We start from the raw sequence: 22,050 nt of genomic DNA, 5'->3' as shown, positions 1-22,050 counted from the left end.
CTACTGTATCCTTTTAATTGACTTTTGAAATATAATTTTGCACGTACATTCATATCTGTTTCATAATATTTTATATTTCTCTTTCTTTTGTCTGTATTTTTATTTGTTTCATGGCACCGTGTGTGATAGACTAAAAAGAAATGATTTCTGAAAATTTGTTGCAAGCATTTTATATGGGTTGAATTTAAACAAACCAAATAAATTTAGTAATGTTCAACTTAATTTGTTAGTTTAAATTCAGCCCAAATTAATTGTTTACAGCTACTTATCTTAAAATAAATATATATCCAAGGAATCATCTTAGACTCTTTTTTTTCAATGTACCCAAAGAGTAAAAACAGAGAAATTATTCACTTTTAATGGTAATTTAGCATTTGTTGTAATGCAATTATTACTATTATTATTATTATTATTATTTAGGTAGAGGCTTTAAGTAAGTCTTTTGGGCATTTGCCTCTTCCTACACATTATTTATCTTAGTTTTTATCCAAATATTTGTGTAAATATTATTATTTTTCCAATATTTTGTATTCCTGTACAATAAAGAAATAGAAATAAAGAAATAAATATGAAAATATTTCATATGCAGTCATTTAAGTGTTTGGTTGACAAGTACAAATTTTAGACATTTTTTTTATATAATAGACATAATAGAAACATTTGCAATTTTATGCTGTACACTTCATAAAAATATAAATGTCTATATAAATGTATGCATAAATCTATTCATTGATTTTCCTTCGGCTTAGTACCGTATTTATCAGGGGTCACCACAGCGCCAACTAGGGCTGCATGATATTGAAAAAACTGGCAATATTTTATATTTCTGCAATATATTGCGATATTAATTTCACAAGATGACTATTTAGAAAGATAATATAATATTGATTGGCATAATTTTGTATAGGGAGTAGAAAATCAGCATGAAATATACAAAATTGTATATATATATATATATATATATATATATATATATATATATATATATATATATATATATATATATATATATATATATATATATATATATATATATATAAACAAATGAAGCATAGATTAAAACAATAGAACAAAAGTAAAAATGAAATAAACAATGCTTTATGGCTTTCTATGAATTCTACCAGTATTGAGTACTCAGTGCAATAAACAAATGTCAAATAACACTGCATACTCTTAATTTTATTAATAATTAAACAAAATTAACCTTTGCTAAAGTAGCAAACTCCATAATTTCTTGTCCCCAAATGGTTTAAATTCACCTAAACTCTTAGTCAGAGGGCTTCAAAACACGTCCAAATAAATAATTGCTCACACTATTGGGTTAGAGTTAAATTTTGCAATGATGCAGCCCTACCGCCAACTATTCTTGCATGGGTTTTACACAGAAGATGCCCTTCCAGTCGCACCCCAATACTGGGAAACTGTATGCATAAATTTATTGATGAATTTATTATTTAAAAATCTCAATGTACAAAAAAGCAATAAAAAAAACAAATCTTGAACACGGCGGTTCATTCCGCTGTGGCGACCCCTCATTAATAAAGAAACTAAGCCGAAAAGAAAAGAAAATTAATGAATGAATATCTTGGACAAATAAGAAATCTTAAAAACATCTTTTTGAACAAACTGTGTTCTTTCTGAATTTGCATGTAAATTTAAATCCTTAAATCCTTTTATCACAAGGAGATTATGAAGGTTTATGTTTTTATCTTAGACTATCAGTGGCATGTAGAGGTCATAGCCATGATGTTTGGCATTTTTTATGTATTACTCCCATGTACACATGTGCATGTCCAAAAAAAGAAGAGGAAGGTTCAGCAATGAAGGAAATCAGAAAGATGAGTGGCGTAGTTTCAGGAGAGGGAATGTAAAACATGATATCTGGATGGATGGATGGGTGGATGGATGGATAGAGGTTAGTCAGCGGGGCGCAGGAGACACCAGTCAGATTAAGACTCCCGCTCGTGTGTCTCATCTTTTTCCCTGCTATTGATTCTCTCCTGTCCTGCCTCGCTCTTTTTCTTTCTGGCACGCCGTCCCTGTGCCAAAAAGGAAGTTCTTGCATTTGTTCTCGCGTTTGTCTCTGTATAAATATTTATAACGTGGTTCTTTTTCTCATCTCTGGATCTTTGCTCCTGCGCATCTGAGAGAACTCGCTACACACATGCTTCCTTTCTTTATCCAGCAACAATCCTCAGAGATATGATTTACTTTTTACCTCACAATACTTTAAAGTGTGTGCAAATACACACTTACGCACACACGCACAGTCACACATGTACTTCCTCATATGGTGATGCTCTTAACGCTAACCTAGTCTCAGGGCCTTTTTCCTTGTCGGTTATATATATTTTTCTCTTTTGCCTCCACACACTGATGTTTTCGAGAACTGTTTCGTCTTATTTAGTCTGAGATCTTGGAGACTGCTTGAACTTGTCAGCTTTTATATTTTAGCCATTTCGGGTACTTCAGTAATAGAGTATCACCTTAAACCTCAAAGTATGTATGGTGAATAGCAATACAGCATTTTAAAGCATACATTTTAGAGGATAACATATGAACTTAAAGGTCCCTTGAAATTAAAAGTTTTTTTTTAATGTTTGCATTATCATTGTTCGTTTTTAAGATCTCTATACGCTAGTGTGCTACAAAACAGTGCTTAGAAATTCCAAAATTCATGCTTAGAAGATATAAAACTGATATAAACATAGCTTATAGTTTGTCACTTCCACCTTAATGGATCATTGGTTTTGTTCACGTCAACTCATACTTCGGTTTCTTATCAAATCATGCCCAATCAAATTCCCTTTAGTGTCTTACATCTAAAGTCCCGCCCCTTTCAAGACTCTTCTCATTTGCTTTTCATCTGATACACTTAAGTTAAACCACTCTCACTGGCAGAACTATTGCACAGAGGAGGAGCTACATTATGTCCCACCCCCATGTATCGTTTGAGATTCAGTAGTTCACCTGCTCAATCAATTGCTGAAGCAAAGGGCCCAAGCTACCAACCTCCAAAGAGAGCTCAGACTTCCTGTCCTTGGAGGAGGCTTGATGCTTGACTCAAGCTTTAAGTATGAGTCCTCTGCCTTTTAAAACATTTTGAAAAAAAAAAAGGAGGAGATGGGGAGGTAGGGGGATGCCGGAACAAAAGTCAACTGAAACAGTGCAACAACCATTACTTATATACACTAATGATGATTGACAAACCCACCTGACTGATCAGGCTTCTCCCGAACTTACATTGGGAACTTCATTTACGTCAAACATCGAATAAAAATGGAGATTTCAAAGCACTTATCTTATAGATTTATGCAATTGTACAGTGAACTAGTCTTGCATTTTATAGTTGTTTCTGTATTGTAGATTAATTGGTTGATATATTGTTTTTAGAAAGTTAAAATTTGCATGCATTTATAAATATATATGTCTTTATCCCTTTAAGACATTTTTGTGTGTCATTACTGAATAAAAGCACTAATGCATAAAGCGTTAACTGCTGGTATTGTCTATATGAAGAGTTCAGACGCAAAAACCTCTAAATGCCATCTGAAATTTTCTCCTAAAATGAGCATTTTTCTCAGCCTCCTATGTTTATGTTACATTATTTTACTTTAAATGCAATGAAAATAACTTACTCATCATTATTAAAGTAACATTTTTGAGCCTACACACAAGAATTGGAGAAATATGCTAATTTTATAAGAAAATATCAAACAGCATTTTAGAGATTTTTGCATCTAAACTCTATAGTGTGTTTTTTTAACCATTTGACAAAAGATTGTTACCACTTAAATATCCATTCTTATGTTAAAAGCCATTTAGTATAATTTTATATGCAGTATTTAGTATTATTTTTACATTACATGTTTTAATTAAATCTGTAAAAAGATTTTTAAATGACAAAAAAATGCTAATTTTCACTCATGAACACTGTAAAATCATTACTGAATTGTTTCATGAGCAGATTTGCCTTCCTAACTAGCTAATTTGAACTAGACAGAGGAAACCGTTTGGAAGTACAGATGTTCATGAATTAACAGTGCTAATGTATGAATGTGTAGCAGAAGTGTGGGATCGCAGTTTAAGCTGTCGTCCTTAGCAAATCTGCATCTTTGTGTGTTCACTGGTCTTGAATGATTTGTATTTGCCTGCTGAGCAACTGCACTAGTGCGAGAAACAAGTGTTTGTATCTTCTTCTTACAACCTTCAGGCTTACAGCGAACGTGGAACATACAAGATCTAAGAAATGATTCTCAGACAAGACCTGAATAAAATAAAAAGATCTGACATGATTTCCAAGTAATCAAAAGTGATGCTACAACCTTACTGGAGATCATAGGTAGAGGCTGAAATTTGCTGGACAGTTTTGCTGAAGAATAAAATCAATAGTTTTAGTAGGTTTTTGCAGGAGTAGTCCACTTTAGTTGGAGATTGTTTAAAATCTCTATGGTTGTTTTCTTGGTGATAAGATTTACATATGGTGCTATATTAAAATGCCATCATTTTATAGGGTATTCTAAATAAAATGAAATATGCATAAAGGCACAATTTGTAAGATTCATTAAAAATATCCAGAAACCACTAGAACAGAAATGGACAAACTTCGTCCTAGAGAGCTAGTGTCCTGCAGAGATTTGCTCCAACACTAATCAATCCCACCTGAACATGCTAATCAGTGTCTTTAAGATCACTAGAAAGCTATAGGCATGTGTGTTTGATTAGGGTTGGAGCTAAACGTTGCAGAACACTGGCCCTTCAGGACCAAGTTTGACCATCCCTGCACTAAAACAACTTTATCCAGGGGTATGTGTCTTGGGTCACTGGTTAGCACTGTCATATCCAGTTATCCTTGGATATTGGGTTTGCATTCACAGAAAATATACATCCTGAAGAAAATGTGGTCTTAGTAGTTTTAGCATCTCACAAGCACTTTATGCATCAGAAACGTCCCAAGAAGATCAGGACAAACTTGGACTAAAGAGAAACTCTGATCCTGGACGTGCTTTGTTAGACCGGTGATACAAGAGTGATGATACCACCTCCCGATGGTGAATGTGGTTATTCATGGCAGATAATATTTGGTACTTTGGTCATTTATTTCGCTAACTTGGCAGCCGTCAAACATCATCAGGGAAACAGTGTGAATTTCTTCGCTTAGTAAAAAAAAAACACTAGTGTTTCATTTGGGACGACACTACATACATATACTATGCTGTTGAGTATGTAAGTATATAAGTACATAGTGCATAAGTGCATAGTGTGCCATTTGGGACGCAGCTTATGTTTGAGGTTCCAGTATCTACAATGAAAATCTATGTTCTGATTGGTCAGCTTGATTTAATGCATTGTGGATGGCCAAACACTTCCAATGTGTGTCTGAAATGTAGCATCTTACCATAATCACAAGATAGCTTCTAAATTGCTTCTAAAGCAATTGTAAACACAATCATTTATTAATAATGACTACGTTTACATGAACATCATGAACATAAACACCAGTAATCGACTTATTTGTCCTTATCCGAGAAAAATAATAATATGATTAAGGTGTTTACACAAGTTGCTTTTTGAATGTTCCTTTCATGATCCCGTTTTGCATGTTATAGCACATAATTCAATTAATGTCATTGTGTCACCAGCTATCCACGTTTCCTCTGGAGTTTTATATTATTGTGGGTGTTTCTTTTTTAATTTGTTGACTTTAACTGCAGTTTGGCACTTCCACTTTCATTCAGGAACATTTCATTTATGCCACCTGTGACCAATGATATATTGGATGCGAGTAAGAACAGCTGGAAGAGTGTTGTTTAAATGGAATTAGATACCGCATGGCGTATGGGAGAAAAAAAATCTGCATTATGCGATGCAGGTGTCTGTGGTCCTTTACTGTCTCGGTAGGTGCAGAGAATAGTGTCAAACAGCCGCGTGTAGAGACTATGCTCTCGCAAAATATAGTTAAAAACATACACAACAGTAATAGTTTGATTGCAGTGTTTACATGTCTGTACTGCACATCAATAATGTGACTAAAATCGGCATACTCCTCTTCTTAATTTGATATCTGTTTAGTTTCTATTATAACCTTAATTGGATTAAATTAAACAAAAATCGCTGTTTACATAGCCTCTTAATCAGAGATTTGTCTTAATTATATTAAAATCGTATTGCTGGTGTCCATGTAAACGTACTCACTGTTAGTTTTTCTATATTACACCCAAATTCTGACAATGTAAATGATTAAGCAGATCGATGCAAACCAACCTTACAATCACAAACTGAGCCAGACATTTCGCAGTTGTAAGTTTTTTTTTTTTGTTACTCTCTCAAAACACCCCGTGTCTCGATGGTATGTAATATTTTAAATGTGACATAAACTTGCAGACTGTACTGACTGATTGATCGATGTGTTTTGGTCAGGTTGGCAGAATCTGTTGTTTGTCAGATAGCATAAATCCCTTCTGTGGGAGACCGTGAGCTGTTTAATTTTGAAGATTTTTCACAATAAAGGAATAGCAAAACATGATTAAGGCCTCTTTTGGACAATTTGTCCTTAGGTGAGGCTGAATTTTAAGCATGAGCCATTGTTTCTTGTTGTGCTTTTTCAGTTTGGAGTCATTATGTGCAGACCTGGGTTGATGTAGATAATACACTTTCTTTCTCTCAGGTCAGGAAAGGTTTGGTAGTTTCCCCGTCTTGTTCTGTCCTGTCCACATTATGAATAATAGATTAGCCCAATGGTGATGTGACAGCTGCGTGGGCTGTGTGAGATGAGTGTGTGAGGTGGAAGATTCTTGGGAGAAAAGTTTACACCTTTCTCACTCCCTTTTCTTTTCCCTCTCTCTCCTCTCAACTTTTAGTTTTCCCTCCATTCTCTCCCTCTCTGGTCTGTATCTGGAGAGAAAACCGTCATGAAACTTTAATGTGCTCTCCCTTTTTCTTCCTTCAAGCTCTACAGCTTTCTTTTTTGCCTTTTTTCCACCCTGCCATGGGTTTACTCTGCTGAAGGTTTAGCTGTGGATTATTAACGAGGAAGCTTGACACTCCTTTACGGATTTTCAGCTAAAGTGTAAAACACAATCTCAGACGTAGATGAAATCGTTGTTTGGTTTTGTGGTTGAGTGATTCGAGTCTATGCGTCTATGTGGATGGCATGTAATTTGTTTTGTTCGGTAACATTCTTATTTTCTTTTAATCACTTTGTTTCATTGATGTTTATTTGATTTATTCTTATCCCAGTCACACATACAGACAGACACACATACACCTCAGGTATCTAGGATACAGGTACAAGGTTTATTCTTTTTAACTATAGTATACATAAACATATATGTGAATATAAGTACCTGGGATGCTCCGATCAGGATTTTTGCAGTCGATGCTAAGTACCAATTACTTGTCATGGTAATCGACCGATACCAAGTACTGATTCTGATGCTTTCAGCTTCATAATGCATAAAGCACATTTTCCCTTCAAGTATGATAAAGTGGAGATCTCTCCTTACCTAAGAGAATAAATTAAAGTTGTTGCATATAATTACCTTAACATGTCTCTAACCATTGTCTGTGACATGTAATGGTCAGAAACAGCTTTATAATAATATAGATAAAACAGAGACGAAAAATTGGTAAGAAAATCATCAACAAAGCAAAATGGAAACATTGCAAATGATAGAAGAATTCAACACGGCTCAATCAAGTTTGGCGCATATTTGATGCGTAAGAAGCTAAAATGCACGCCTACTGTATCCATTAACTAAATCTATTACTTCTTTACTAAAAGGAAATGGGTCTATAAACTATCGTTTATTGCAATAAGTATATTATGATAAGTTATATTATTAAATATTTAAGTATACTTATTTTTTTATTTCCCTAATATTTCCAGCCAGGTTTTAATGAACTTGCAATATTGTTGAAAATGCAGAACTGTCAGTTTTGATATGCAAAGAGACTTCAGTTCTTGTACTGTATGTCCTCTGCTTGTAAACTCGTAAACAAACAGTTGTGATTGGTTCATGAGAGGTCAGATTAGCGAGTATCGATCGAGTCATGAAATGTGATTATCGGCCGATACCGATCTGTGGCCAATCGATCGGAACATCCCTAATATATACCTATATCCCCACTACAACATATACAAATAGAAGAATCAAATAATAAACTATAATTTATTATAATTAATTATTTACTGAATTAAGATTATATAATTAAATAATAAAGATTAAATACATTGATACTAATAATTAATAAGGTAACTCTTTATTTCGATGGTCCATTTGAGTATTAGTAGACCGTCTACTTAACATCTGCTGATACTTCTTCTTCAACAGACATTTAACTGACTATAAGAAACTTTGCAAGTACATGTCAACTTACACGAACCCTAACCCCAACCTAACAGTCTACTTATAATCTAATAAGAATTAGTTGGCATGTAGATGCAATGTAACTTAACAAACAGACCATCAAAATTAAGTGTGACCATTATTAATTCTAATAAAGTAATTGTTTACTAGTATGTGCTTATTTTTTTATTTATTACAATTAAGCCTAATTAAAATATTATGCAAATAAAAGACAAAAGAACTATACATGTAACTCATTGTTCAGGTATTTTTAATAAGATTTAGTAAGATCAAAGCAAACTACAATTTTTTATGGACCAGAGTGCACACTATTCAAAAGATGAATACCACAATTGAGTAAATAACGAGAAAGTGTTTTTAAAAATGGGTTGTTTTAGCTCTTAGCTTTGTTTAGAGTTACGTACAGACATTTTTATACAGATTAAATGTAATTTCCCACATTTTGCAAAACTTTTTTTGTTGGTTAGGTTTAAGGGTAGATTTTGGCTTAGTGTACAGAAAGTATAGTATGAATTAAATCTGTGGCAAGTCCCCACAAAGACGACCATTGTACAGTACAAGCATGAATATATGTGTGTGAGAGACTGAAATCTTTTGCATGGGCGGATGCTGTGCCTGCTATAATACTTTGTGTTTACATTTCACATGGGCACATGAAGCAACACAAAGAACACCTCCGCTGTTTGTGTGTTTGTGTTTGTTTGGCTGACAGACTCTGCACTTCACTTCTTCAAAGCATCACTGTTTTCCGTTGAGCCAGGATTATGGACTAAAAAGATCTAAAAAGAAGGAAGAAGGGTGAAGCGAGGGGTTGAAACAAGTTCGAAGCATACACTAAATAAATCAAATGTCACAAATATGCTTTTAAAGGGGTCATTTCATGAGAAGTTCAATCTTTTGAAAGAATCGCGTTTGAAAACATGAACTCGAACTGCTTTTCAGAACTCAGTCCAAAAAAACATCTATTGAAACTAAGCTGACTTGTTCTTTGCTTCCTTAACTTTCTGACATGAGACAGATAAATGCACGGCCGCCCACTGCTGAGCTATATAGTTTGAGTGGTTCAATTCAACACTAATTGTTTTGTGACTCTTTTGCTTGTGATGGAGGGTTGCATTATTGAAGTATGAAGCAGTTCAGACTATATTAGATAGGGCTGCATGATATTGGAAAAAAATCTGATTTTGCGATTATATATTTTTTCTGGCGGTTCATTCCGCTGTGGCGACTCCGGATTAATAAAGGCACTAAGCCGAAAAGAAAATAAATGAATGAATTTTTTTTCTGCAATAAATATTACAATATAAATACAGTTTTACAAGATAGTGGGATATGGGGAGTCTAACAGTATTTATGTACAGAAGTTGAATAATCACAATGCAAAAAATACTTTTCTTACTTTGCTTTGTCTATTTTCCAGTCCAACTATCTAATAATTTTAAAATCAAGTAAAAAATATTGTTTTGTTTTACTTTATAAAGAAATAGAGCAAAATTAAGAGTTTTTCCTTAAAACAAGCAAAATTATCTGCCAGCGGGGGCAAATAAAATAATCTTGTTTTTGCTTTAAAATGTATATATTTTGACTAGAAAAAAAGAAAAAGAAATCCAAGTATAAAAAACCTTTTTTTTTTCTTTTTTTGTATAAATTGTATAAATTCTGTATAAATACAGTTATTAAACATTATTCTGTAGCTCCTTGTCAATTATAATGCAGACTTAACATTGCTTATCTTGCGATGTGACTATTGCAGATGCACACATTGCAATATGGATGCTGAAACAATATATTGTGCAGGTCTAATATTAGACTAGACCAGTAGCCCATAGCAAAACATTTTTGCCATTTTATTTCAAGAGGTTGTTTATAAAGACAGTCTTAAAAGCATAAACAAACCAGCCTGTTAATTCCTAAAATGTTGTCAAATGTGGGAAATCATCATGAAATACATAATTTAGTGTCACATTACAAAAATTTGAAAAAAAAAAGTAGTGTTGTGTAATAATTGTGTAATTTGAAGATGATTTATTATTATTTTTTTTTTATGATTTTTTTTTATGATTTCATTTTTTATTCAATACAATCTTGTGTCCTGTTTAATTAATAGTTGTTGAGCATAAAATAGAAACTATTATATATTATTTGAAGTTTATTTTGTTTTCCACTCATGTCATTTATTAAAACGTTTAGATAATTTCTCAGACATGCAAGTTCTACCATAAACGTTCCTAATATTAAGCTAAATCACTTGTAATCAAGATGCGGTATTCAAAAACAACAACCAATCAGCGTCATAAACCCCTTTTGGATTGATTTTGATTGCATCTTTAGTTATTATGATACAAAACACTGAATAAAGTTCGACATAAACTTAAAAATGATGTTTAATCAAGCACAACTGGCTTTATTTGTGGATCAGTAGGATGTTTTATTAACATAAATATTTAAAAAACTTTGATGAAAAGAAAAAACTGTAAACTTATGAAAAGGAGATTTCTTCATATTTCTCTTTACGTATTGTAATAGCATGAATTAGGCTTCTGTACTGAATAACCTGCAACATAACAGTCTTACATGTAGAATTGAAACCTGAAATGTTTTTTTCTTTTGCCGAAATATGACAAAATTATGTCATGCATCCTCAAATATATGTGATTGACCATTTATATTTCACCATGCACCCTGATTAAAGTTTATTTGTAATAAATGTGTTAAATGCACAGTTGTCTTGTTGGCAGATACTTTCTCAGTCAGCCAACTTACAAGAAAGTGCACACATCACGTAGGTGGCAAACGTCTCGCGGAATGTCTGAGGCATCAAACACAGACACACACACACACACACACACACACACACACACACACACACACACACAGAGTGCTCCATAATCCTTTTGAATGAGCTCTGAATTTTGGAGGTTGGAGGATTTGCTCCATCAAAGTCCAAAGACCACCCACCAGAACAGAAATGACAATAGCACTCAAATCCGGACACTTCCTCTGGGCTTATGCACCTCCAAAGCCCAGAATCTAATGGTCCACAGCACATCCACACACATATGCCAGTGTTGCATGTTTATGAGTAAGACGTTTTGTATGGCAAGTGCCTGTGCACGTGTGTGTGTGTGTCTAAATTGTTGAACATGCTTTTCTGGCTGCACATTTGTGTCTGCGTGAGCACGCACGGGCCTGCATTCATCCACTTTAATTGCTCTCTTTTTGAAGTGAAAAGAACAGAAGCTGTCTGTCAGATTCACAGTGAAATTTAAGCTATTGCCGCCTTGAAAGTGCTTTTGAAATCAAAGACAAAGGGCCCAAGAAGATAGAAACTAATAACAACAACTCATCCGTGTGTCCAGATTAGGCATTTTAGGCTGAAATCGGCATGCTTTTTTTGTGTGTGTGTGTGTTTTTGTTTCGTTTTTTTTCCCAATCCCCACTTCTTCTCATCACAAAAGCTTTGGTGCTCGTCTTTTCCATCCTCCCTCTTGCTGGCGTTTTGTATTTGTGTGATTGATTGCTTCCAAAGCCTTTTTTTTCTTGCTTTGTGTTTCTAAGAGAATGACTCCATTGTAAAATGGTGATTCTCTGTGTAATTCTGCCTTTGAAGGAGTCTGGCCGTTTATGGAATCTATATGAGAGAGAGAGAGAGAAAGCAAGCACGAGGAGGAGAGAAAAGAAAGGCACGGAGATGAACATATGCACCGGGAGATTTTCACACTTTTGCAGTGCCTACACATGTATGTGAAACCGATGGTGCACAACATAAACACAATATGGAATACTTCTCTTTTTTGTTGGATGCGAGGATGCACACTAACAAATCACTTTGTTATGAAAATGTAGACAAACAGAAGGAGAAATGATAGGTTGTGATCCTGAAATTAAGGTTGTGGGCAGTAGGAAAAAAAAAAACATGAGCTAAAGGAAATACAATGCAACTAAATATAAAATGTACATAATGGTAAGATATACAGGCTTACCAACATAATTGTTTGTTTATTTAAATATATTTGCGCCTTTTTGTCAGTTTATTTATGTATATTTAGGTTTATCTATTTATTTATTCACCTACTAGTTTATTTAAAAATGTTGTGTTATGTTATGTTTGTTTGTTTGTTTGTTCGATTGTTTGCTTGTTCAAATTGGACTATTCATTCATCTATTCAATCATTTTCCTTCAGCTTAGTCCCTTTATTCATCAGGGGTCGCCACAGCGGAATGAACCGCCAACATATCCAGCATATGTTTTACACAGTGGATGCCATTCCAGCTGCAAAACAGCTTCTGGGAAACATCCACACACTCATTCACACATACACGATGGACAATTTACTTTATTCAATGCACCTCATTCACCTTCATTCATTCATATTCATTCCTTCATTGTCTATTTATTAATCTTATGTTTTTAACAATTGATCTGTCTATCCATTTGTTTGTTTATTTGTTTATTTATGCATGTAAGCATATATCTTTTAATGTATTTATTAATCTAATTTATTTTTTATAAGATATTTGTTTACTTTTGCATGCTTAACCCTTTTGAAAGTAGCTTCTCAGTCCTGAAGCAAGACCCAATGAGAACCACTGATGTAAACAAAATATAAGTATTACATATTCACAAGAAATAATGCTGAGACATCTTGTAATATTGATCGATTATTTAGCTTTAAATTGTTTCAATTTAACATGGATATTTACCAAATAATAAACAGTTGTTATGCATGGAGAAATACCGCACAAACAGAAATGGAACCATGCACAGCACTAAGCCGCATAATGTAATAGGCTCTATTGACAGGTGTCTGAGAAATTGATGTTGAATTATAGAGGATTTGACGTGCATTAGAAGACATGAACTCTCTGAAATCAAATCAGACCACGATAAAGCGAACGGTTGAGCTGCGAAGTGCTTCTTTATTACGTGCATTACAAAAAATGTTTCATGCGACCATGAAAGATTTCAGCGATTTGCCTCTGGAAGGAGGTTTTAAATCTCCAAGACGCCTGTGCTGATTCTTGTGAAGCATCTGCCACACACATAAAACTCTCTCTCTTAGGTTTTTGTCCATGTCTTACTTTTACGATCATCTCCCAGCGATGGTAAAATTCTGCTTATGGGCGCAGATTTCAGAGTGCTGTGCATGTGTTAAGTGTCAGACAAAATTGCTGTTAAGTCACACGTTTTGAGCATAAGCATGTGCAAGGGACCGTGTGTGTGTGTATGTGTGTGTATGTGTGTGTATTTCTGTCATTTTTTTGTAGGTCCTCAGAACCAGCACCCCTCCACCCCCCCAACATCCAACATCCTTCCCGCCCACAATTTAATTGCCGCTTTTCAGGGACGCGCTTGGCTGCATAATTGTCAAAACACAGGCTGACTGAACTCTCCGTCACACCTCAAACCTTACACATTCTGACGCTTCTCATCTCTTTTATGACACTTTTCAAATAAAGGGAACATTTCCAGATGTTTGGCGTAATTTCGCCTTCGGATCCGCGGGGCGATTTGCAGAGAGGAGATTTGTGGGGACAGACTGTCTTTGTGTTTGTCAGGCGTGGACAGGTTCGCTCCCCGGCGCGGTGAACATTTTATAGCACCGTGAAAAGACAGAGACGCCGATGGAATGAGGAGTAATAATATTTGCACTTTTAGGGATGTCAGAATTGTGAAGTGCTATATTAATTTCATTATTCTGGAGAGGAGTCCAATACAAGTTCTTTACAGCACTGTAGAAAATGCAGCGTTGCACTCAGTTTATTCATGTTGTCCCAACACAAATCCATTAAGTTAACGTAACGAATTTAAGTAGATTGAACATAATAAAAAATTTTAATTAAGGGATAGTTCAGCCAAAAATGAAAGCTTACTACATCATTTACATTTTACTTGTCACATAATTACCATATAGTGGACTTTTAGAGCATTTGTTTTGGGAATGCTGGAACCTAGTAGCCACTGACAACCATACATAGGAAAAAATGAGTAGGTCAATAGTTACTGGTTTAATTTTTTAAAGTATCTTCGTTTGTGTTCAACAGAAAAAAGAAACCCAAACAGGTTTGGTACAAGGGACGCTTAAGTAAGTTATCGTTTGTGGGTGAACTATCCCTTTAAGAGTCCTGCATTGATTTACAGTGATGACTTCTTCTAGCCAAAAAACACAAAACCTCTTAAATCAACTTAATACCTTCAGGAGAATGGTATAGCCCACCTTGTTGGCAAGCCAACGTAGCATCTGTGCCTGTAGAAACCAACACAGATTTCCACAGGATTCATCCTCCTGTCATTTACAGTGCTACACATCCCCCTTCGCCGTATGTGTTCATATATTCACTATTTAGGCTAATTATGGTTTCAAATACCAATAGTGACTCTCAGTTTAACATCTTTGACTTGTTTTTTAATCATTTTGGAAGATTTTTGAAAGTATTTTCGCTCAATTATCACAAATTTAGAAACTAAATTTAGATCAGGGAACCACAAAGCCTCAAGGTGGCTATAAATTATGGCGAAACAAGCACGAAAAATAATAAATTTGAAGAAAAATAGACATCTTCTTTATTATTGTCTTTTTTTTTTGTTTTAGTCCTGCTTATTAATGCAAAAATCCAATGCAGATAGGTTTAAGGTTGCAGGTTTGAACTGAGCATAGAGTTGTTGAACCTTTGTGTCTCTGATCCCACAGTGAGGGAGAAGTAATATAACACATTCAAAATATTTGATTTTAATAGGGAATTTCAATTATCTTCAGATCTAAAAATAAAGTCATGGTAATTGCTCCAGTGAATGCTGATTTTGGTAGTTAATCACAGATCAGATGCATGCAGTGTCCTTATCTACTAACCACAATGTCTTTTGAAAATATCAAATGTGTATGTGCTTATCATTGGAACATTTGCATGCATTTATAACTAAGATTATAACTAACAATACTCTTTAATGCATTGTTAATGTATCATTACCCAAACTCTATCACAACAGCTGCTTTCTCTTTCCTCAGGCACTCTGCCCTACGAGATAAAAATCGTCATCGCCGGCAACCACGAGCTGACGTTCGACCAGGAGTTTATGGCCGACCTGATTAAGCAGGATTTCTACTACTTTCCCTCAGCCTCCAAACTCAAGCCGGAGAACTATGAAAACGTGCAGTCGCTGCTCACCAACTGCATCTACCTGCAGGACTCTGATGTGACCGTCAGGGGCTTCCGCATCTACGGCTCACCCTGGTGAGTTTCTCGCTTTCTCAAGTCTTCCCGTCATCGTGTTTGCCACCATATGTTGTTGTGTTGTCCCTTCCCCCTCAAGTCTTTCTCATTTCTTTTCCTTTTTTTTTTTTGCTCATTCTTCTCTTTTTTTTGTTAACACTTCTTTTGCCAACCTTCCTTGTCCGACAGTTTACCTCTGTGCCAGTGTGAGTGAATAAAACGTGTGCTTGTTTGGATCTTCTTAGCCTTGAATTCTGTGTATAAACGCTGATGTATTGTTAATGCATGCCAGGTGTTTTTTATTTTAGGGAATTTGGCCACAACATTATGTGTGGGTTTGCTTTCTAATCTTGCAAGGATTTATAAGAATAGTCAAATGTGATGAAACCACATGGAGGTGTCACTAAAATAAAAAGCAGATTCTTATAGGACTAAAAATAAACCTTTTGTGCATTTTTTATGATATTATATATAATGATTTTATTATGATATTATATATAATATTTTTGATATTAAATGCAATAAATGTGAATAAGGCAAGTTTATTTATAGCACATTTCATACTCAATGGCAATTCAAAGTGCTTTAATAAACAAGAATGAAAGAAACAAGTATATAAAAAAACGCATTAAAAACAGGTTAAATGTGTTAAACAAGTTTTAAAAAGGAACCAAAAGAAAAAGAAAGACATAAAAGTGTAATCTGTCAGACGAAGAACAAGGATTATTCAGTAAAAGCAAAGCTTAATAATTAGAAGGGACAGACAGACTCTGCGGACATTTTTTTGCTATTTCTGCTCAGAATTTTGTAAAAAATCTGCGGATTTATGCGGAATGATTTTGGTTGTAGCAGAACTAAAAACTTAATATTTGAAATATAGAATAATATGTTTTAAACTTGTATTTAATGTTAACAATGCAAATCCAATTACATCTACTTGATTGGTAAACAAATCAAGTCTCTTTTATTATATATTTCTACTAAAAGAAATATATTATAAATATATAAACTGTATCATAAATAAATCAAATGAACAATTTTATATTTGTCAATAATGTTACTGAAATTATTTTTAAATTAAGATAAATCTAAATTTATACACATTTACACAACTGAATAAATAAACTCAATGATGGGTTAAAAATTTGTGGATTTCTATGCGCGCAGATTCTATGTGAGCCTAAAAATATATCATAAAAATGCCAGAGTTTGCAATATTAATAATAATTCACAATGCTTTATTATAGTAGTATTATACATAATTATTATTATGAGTTATACAAATAATTTATTATAGCATTATTTGTTACTCTTGTAATATTTGTTAGTATTTATTATTGTCCTGATATTTAAGTGTCCAATAACAATAATTTTTCTATTTATGAAGACGTTTGGTGACTAAAATATTATATTTATGAATATATTCATTTAAGAAATTTGTTTTGTTCAATTGCAACCAAATATGTTACCTATGTTCACTGAGAAATGGAAAAAAATAACCATTTTCCAAATGGGGTGTACTCATTTATGTTGAGCACAGTTGTTTTAACTAACTAATAGTATTTGTTTAAAAGGGTTTTCTTTTTAAGATGTGGCTAGAGTTTGGTTTTAAATCAAGCCCAAATAATGAAAGTTTGTTTGTGTGTGTGTGTGGCCCATCTAAGGTGTGTTTACTGACAGGCAGCTACAGCAAAACTCACAGGAAGCCCTTACAACATCAAGGTTGATAAGTGTTTATTTATGCGTGCATGCGGCTTGTCAAGCTGATGTGTTTACAACAGTCATGAACTCACAAGCTAGATTAAACCATCTAGCATTAATCCACTCTGTTATGTCCTGACAGAAATCCTCATCTCGTGCCAGCATGCTTGTGCATATGTGTGTTTACACCATGCGGGTCTAATAAAACGTAAGCACTGCTGAGATCTAGTAATAGCCTTTCGCCATAGGAGAAGATGGACAGAAAGCTTTCTGTTTATCTTTTATCATCGTCTCTTTCTTTCTGTCAGTTCGTCTAGTCCTACGCTCATTTCTCTCCTCCCAGAGTTAAAGATGCTGCACCACACTGGCAAAACTCTCATCTTTATTGTGATTTTGTGGCTGCAATGCTGATGATCTGTGCAGCGCTGCATCACTCAGTACACTCCACCATCTCTCTATCACTTTATCTCTACTTTTTCTGCGTCTTCATCTCTTGCTAACTTAACAAAGCCATCTATTAAGGCAGATATATTACTGATTACTATGCCTCCTTTAGTGCAATTTCTAATATTCTACCATAGAAGTAAATCCCAGAATGAATATAAAAAATCTGAAGGGTTCCATATGTATAGTAGGTATTTTAAATCAGTCACTTACATTTACATTTAACCATTTAGCAGATGCTTTTGTCTAAAGTGATATACAATTGAGGAGGAATTCAGCAATTCAAATAGAACAGGCAATACACACAAGAAGTGTTAATTATACAATTTAGTGTAGAACTGAAAGTAGTATTTAGTGCTAGTTTCTTGAAAGAGAGAAAGAGTGTGTTTCTACAGGTGGTTTGTCAAGCCCACTCACCAGCACAGTTTATAAATACATTATTCATGAGATTTTAAAAATTTAAATTCGCTTCATATCCAAAAGCTCAATTATTAGCCTATTTTCATTAGTTAATAGTCCAAAAATTTGGGGTTGGTTTTTACTACACCCTTTTGTAAACACCATAACTGTTGGAATACATGCCATGTGCCACATGGGGCCATTTTATGATTTTGTATCCAAAAAAAGCTAAATCTGTTTGCAATTTATTTACATTATATTGATATCTTAGTACAGCTGATTCGAATGTTGTCACTTAATTAAATGGCCGTTAATAGTGGTTATCAGCTGATAGATATGGGCCAGTAGGGGCCTTCTGCGCCTACTGGTAGGCTCAGAAGGCTGTTATCATCCATCCACATGGTAATCATCTATAGATTACATACGGCTGCTACCGGAAGTTAACGAGAATTATTAAAAGTATTCATTTAATTTCTCATTAATTGTATTTAATTAATGTCTACCCCAACCCTAAACTAAAGCATCACTGTAATGTAAAAATAGATCTGGATCTGAAGTCTTCTCTATTAGTATAGCTAATTAACCACAATAATTAATTATATTATTTATTAAATTTCACATTAATTGTATTTTATTAATTTCTACTCCTACCCCAACTATAAATCCAACTCAAACAGTAATCTAAAAACAGATCTGGATCTGGAGTCTTCTTTATTAGTATAGCTGATTAACCATGTAGATAGGTAATTACAGCCTTCTGAGACTACCAGTTGACACAGAAGGCACCTACTGGCCAATATCTATCAGCTGAGAACCACAGATAATTCCCATTCATAATTTATTCACCACCAGGATGGGAAAATGATGGCTTATTTCTCATTTTTGGATGATTTATGCCTTTGAGATGCTGTTAGAAGGTAGCTGCCTATGCAGACAGAATATAGAAGGCTTTTTTGAACTGGATTTACACTCTCCTCCCACTTTATTATTATCAACTGCTCATTAATGCAAATATCTAATCAACTAACCACATGGCAGCAACTCTGCATTAAGTTTAAGGTGCTGAAGATGATCTGCTGAAGTCAAAACCAAGCATCAGAGTAGGGAAGAAAGGTGATTTGAGTTCTTTTGACCGTGGCATAGTTTGAGATGCCATATGGGTATTTTAGAAACTGCTGATGAGATTCTCATGCACAGCTGTCTCTAAGGTTTACACTGAATGGTCATACGGACTCCACGGTCACCAAATCTCATTCCAACAGAGCACCTTTGGGAACATCTTCATCTCTTTTAGCTTAAGTTTTTTCCTCTTTATCTTCGCTGTCAGAAAAACAGTGCACATTTAGACCTTTATAGGATTTTTTACATGCAGATTTGAGTACATGTACTGAAAACCCACATTAGAAAGGAAATCATAATGAATGAGAGCATCTGAGACTAGTCAAGCTCTTTTAATCAACTAGTCGGCTGTTGGACTCATCCCTATTGGTAATCTGCATGTTTTGCGCACACATTCTCTCCTCCACCGGACTAAATGAGATCTTGGCACGCTGCATTCTTTCCTAAATCCTGACTATTTGTCATGCGGTGATTCTGGAATGAAAAGAACTGCATGGGGCAAACATGTGGTGTGTTTTTCTGTTCTGCTGACGCTAATGCAAGTTTACAAGTCATTTGTCATCCGCCGATCTGCAAATGCAGAGACGCGTGGTGTGTTTGTGCCTATTTGTGTGCGTGCGTGCGTGTGTGTGTGTGATGCCGGTGTGGGTGGATGAAGTATTAAGGATGGCTGTCCCTTTCAGAAGCGCGTGAAGCACAAACAACGTGTAGGACCAACAGCACATATCGCTCTGAGCTAGACACACACATATACACACACGGCTTAAACTTTCCCACATATACCGTGTATGCGCTCGTATGGACAGTTACTCACAGCCGCGGTGACAAGTCATGATGATGCTTGGTGAACACAAACACATCCTGTGTGCCCTGCGGGGGGGAGCGACGGTGGAAAGCTGCTAGTTTGATGTTTATGCACCGGCTGTAAAGAAGATAATTGAGAAAAGTGCATTTAAACTCAGGAGATTAAAGTAAAGTTTCCTTTTTCATTAATAAATGAGGAGATTGTTTTGTGTGCATTGAGTGAAGCGACATTTCTGGCGTTTTTATTTTTGATTTGGGTAGTTTGCATGATGTCAAGCAATGGCAGATTGCAGTATGACACAATGCTATATTATTTGATAATATCAGAACAACATTTGTTGCAATGCATATTGTGCAGTAACACATAGCAATTGAAAAATGGCAATTAGCCATTTAGCTGAATCATTTTATTGTTGAAAATGAGGCTCACAACATTTAATTAACCCAAGGAAGGCAATAGCACAAGAAGTTATAGCAGAGAAGCCTAAAGTAGGGCCCGTGGGCCAAAGTTGGCCTATTGTTACCTTTGATTTGGCCCACCGTCCCATCTGAGAGGAGAATGAGTATGATGGAGAAGGTTGAGGTGAATGCCTTTAATACAGAGATCGTCATTTCTAATTTGATGTTACATTTTTGTTTGTTTTATTGCTGAGCTACAAAAAATAAACCCTGAAATTAAATGTTTCAATCAAATTTGTAAAAAAAAAATGTAAAAAAAAAACTCACTCGATGAATAGAGGACTATGCAGAACACATCGGCAAGAAAATCAAGACAAGAATTAGTCTAATTCTATTATAATTTAGATAGTTTTTACTATAATAAGTTCATCAATGTAAAAAAAAAAATACTGTATTAGTTAATATAAAGCAATGTTTTCTAGTCATCTTTAAACATTATTAAATAAATAAGGAAATTCCTCATGGTAAAATGCCTCACATGTATTTACCATGCTTTAGTCATGGTTTTGGCCTAAATTTGTTATGCAATAAGTGTTATAGATTTAAGAGGCTGTTTTGGTAGTGAGGAAGTGTAATAAGTGCCATCGATCTAATAGGGAAAAGGTCAAACTTAGAAAATTAGTTCTCTTGAACTTTCTGAACAGTATTGCTGATTTAATTAATGAAAAGTGTCAATTCTAATTTGACGTCAACTTTTTGTTTGTTTTATTGCTAAACTACAAAAAAAACTGAACTTAAATGTTTCAATCAAATGTAAATGCATCTGATTTAAAAAATGTAAATAATCTCACTCGACAGATGACTATGCAGAACACATCGGCAAGCAAATCAAGACAAAAACTAGTGTAATTCTGTTATGAATTAGATTGTTTTGTTTTTACTGTAATAAGTTCATTGTACAATGTAAAAAATACTATTAGTTAATAAAGCAATGTTTTTTAGTCATCTATAAACATTATTAAATAAATGAGGAAATTCCCCAGGGTAAATTGCCCCACCTATAGTTACCTTCGTCCCACTAGCCTCAATCAAGTTTGGTTTTTGGCCCTTTGTAAGATAAATTTGGGCACCCCTGAGTTACAGCAATACAAAATAAAATGCACAGAAAATTACAAGGAACGAAACTGAATTCATACTGGAGTTTTATAACAGAATTATGCACTGTAAAATAAATTTGTAACACTGCATGACTATACATAGGAAGAAAATGTAAATTAGATTTCTTTAAGACTATGAAAGTAGGACTTGTTTCTGAGGGGGAAAAAGTCTCATTTCATCTAGAGTTTCAACGGATATATATAAATCATGTGGCTAACCTAATATAAATAACAAAACTGTAGAAAAAGAATGATCTAGATATTTATTTTGGATTTTATATGCATGCTAATGTGCTTTATTTAATATACTGTATTTGATATATTTATCATTTTATTTTTATATTCTGCTGTCCACTAGGCCATGGCATAGACATAACTTTGCTGTCTGTGTTTCTGCATTTTAGACTAGATAATTAAAAATGAGAGATTACGTGTAAAGCGTTTTT

The 22,050-nt window shown here is 34.4% G+C and overlaps 1 protein-coding gene across 6 annotated transcripts in view; it reads left to right on the top strand.

The window, feature by feature from the left end:
- mpped1 (metallophosphoesterase domain containing 1) overlaps positions 1–22,050 on the top strand; it is a 52,348-nt gene that overhangs the window by 5,304 nt on the left and 24,994 nt on the right. For all 6 annotated transcript variants that reach the window (XR_015482579.2, XR_015482585.2, XR_015482582.2 and 3 more), the window contains exon 4: positions 15,377–15,602. Coding sequence is in view for 2 of the 6 variants with exons in the window: in XM_087248015.2 (XP_087104141.2) it covers positions 15,377–15,602 (226 nt within the window). In the remaining 4 variants the exon portion in view is untranslated. The remainder of the gene's footprint in view (positions 1–15,376; positions 15,603–22,050) is intronic.

This window comes from Danio rerio, chromosome 4, assembly GCF_052040795.2.
Source record: "Danio rerio strain M-AB ecotype USA chromosome 4, GRCz13ab, whole genome shotgun sequence".
Lineage (NCBI taxonomy): Eukaryota > Metazoa > Chordata > Actinopteri > Cypriniformes > Danionidae > Danio > Danio rerio.
This window is presented reverse-complemented; position numbering and strand designations above follow the sequence as displayed.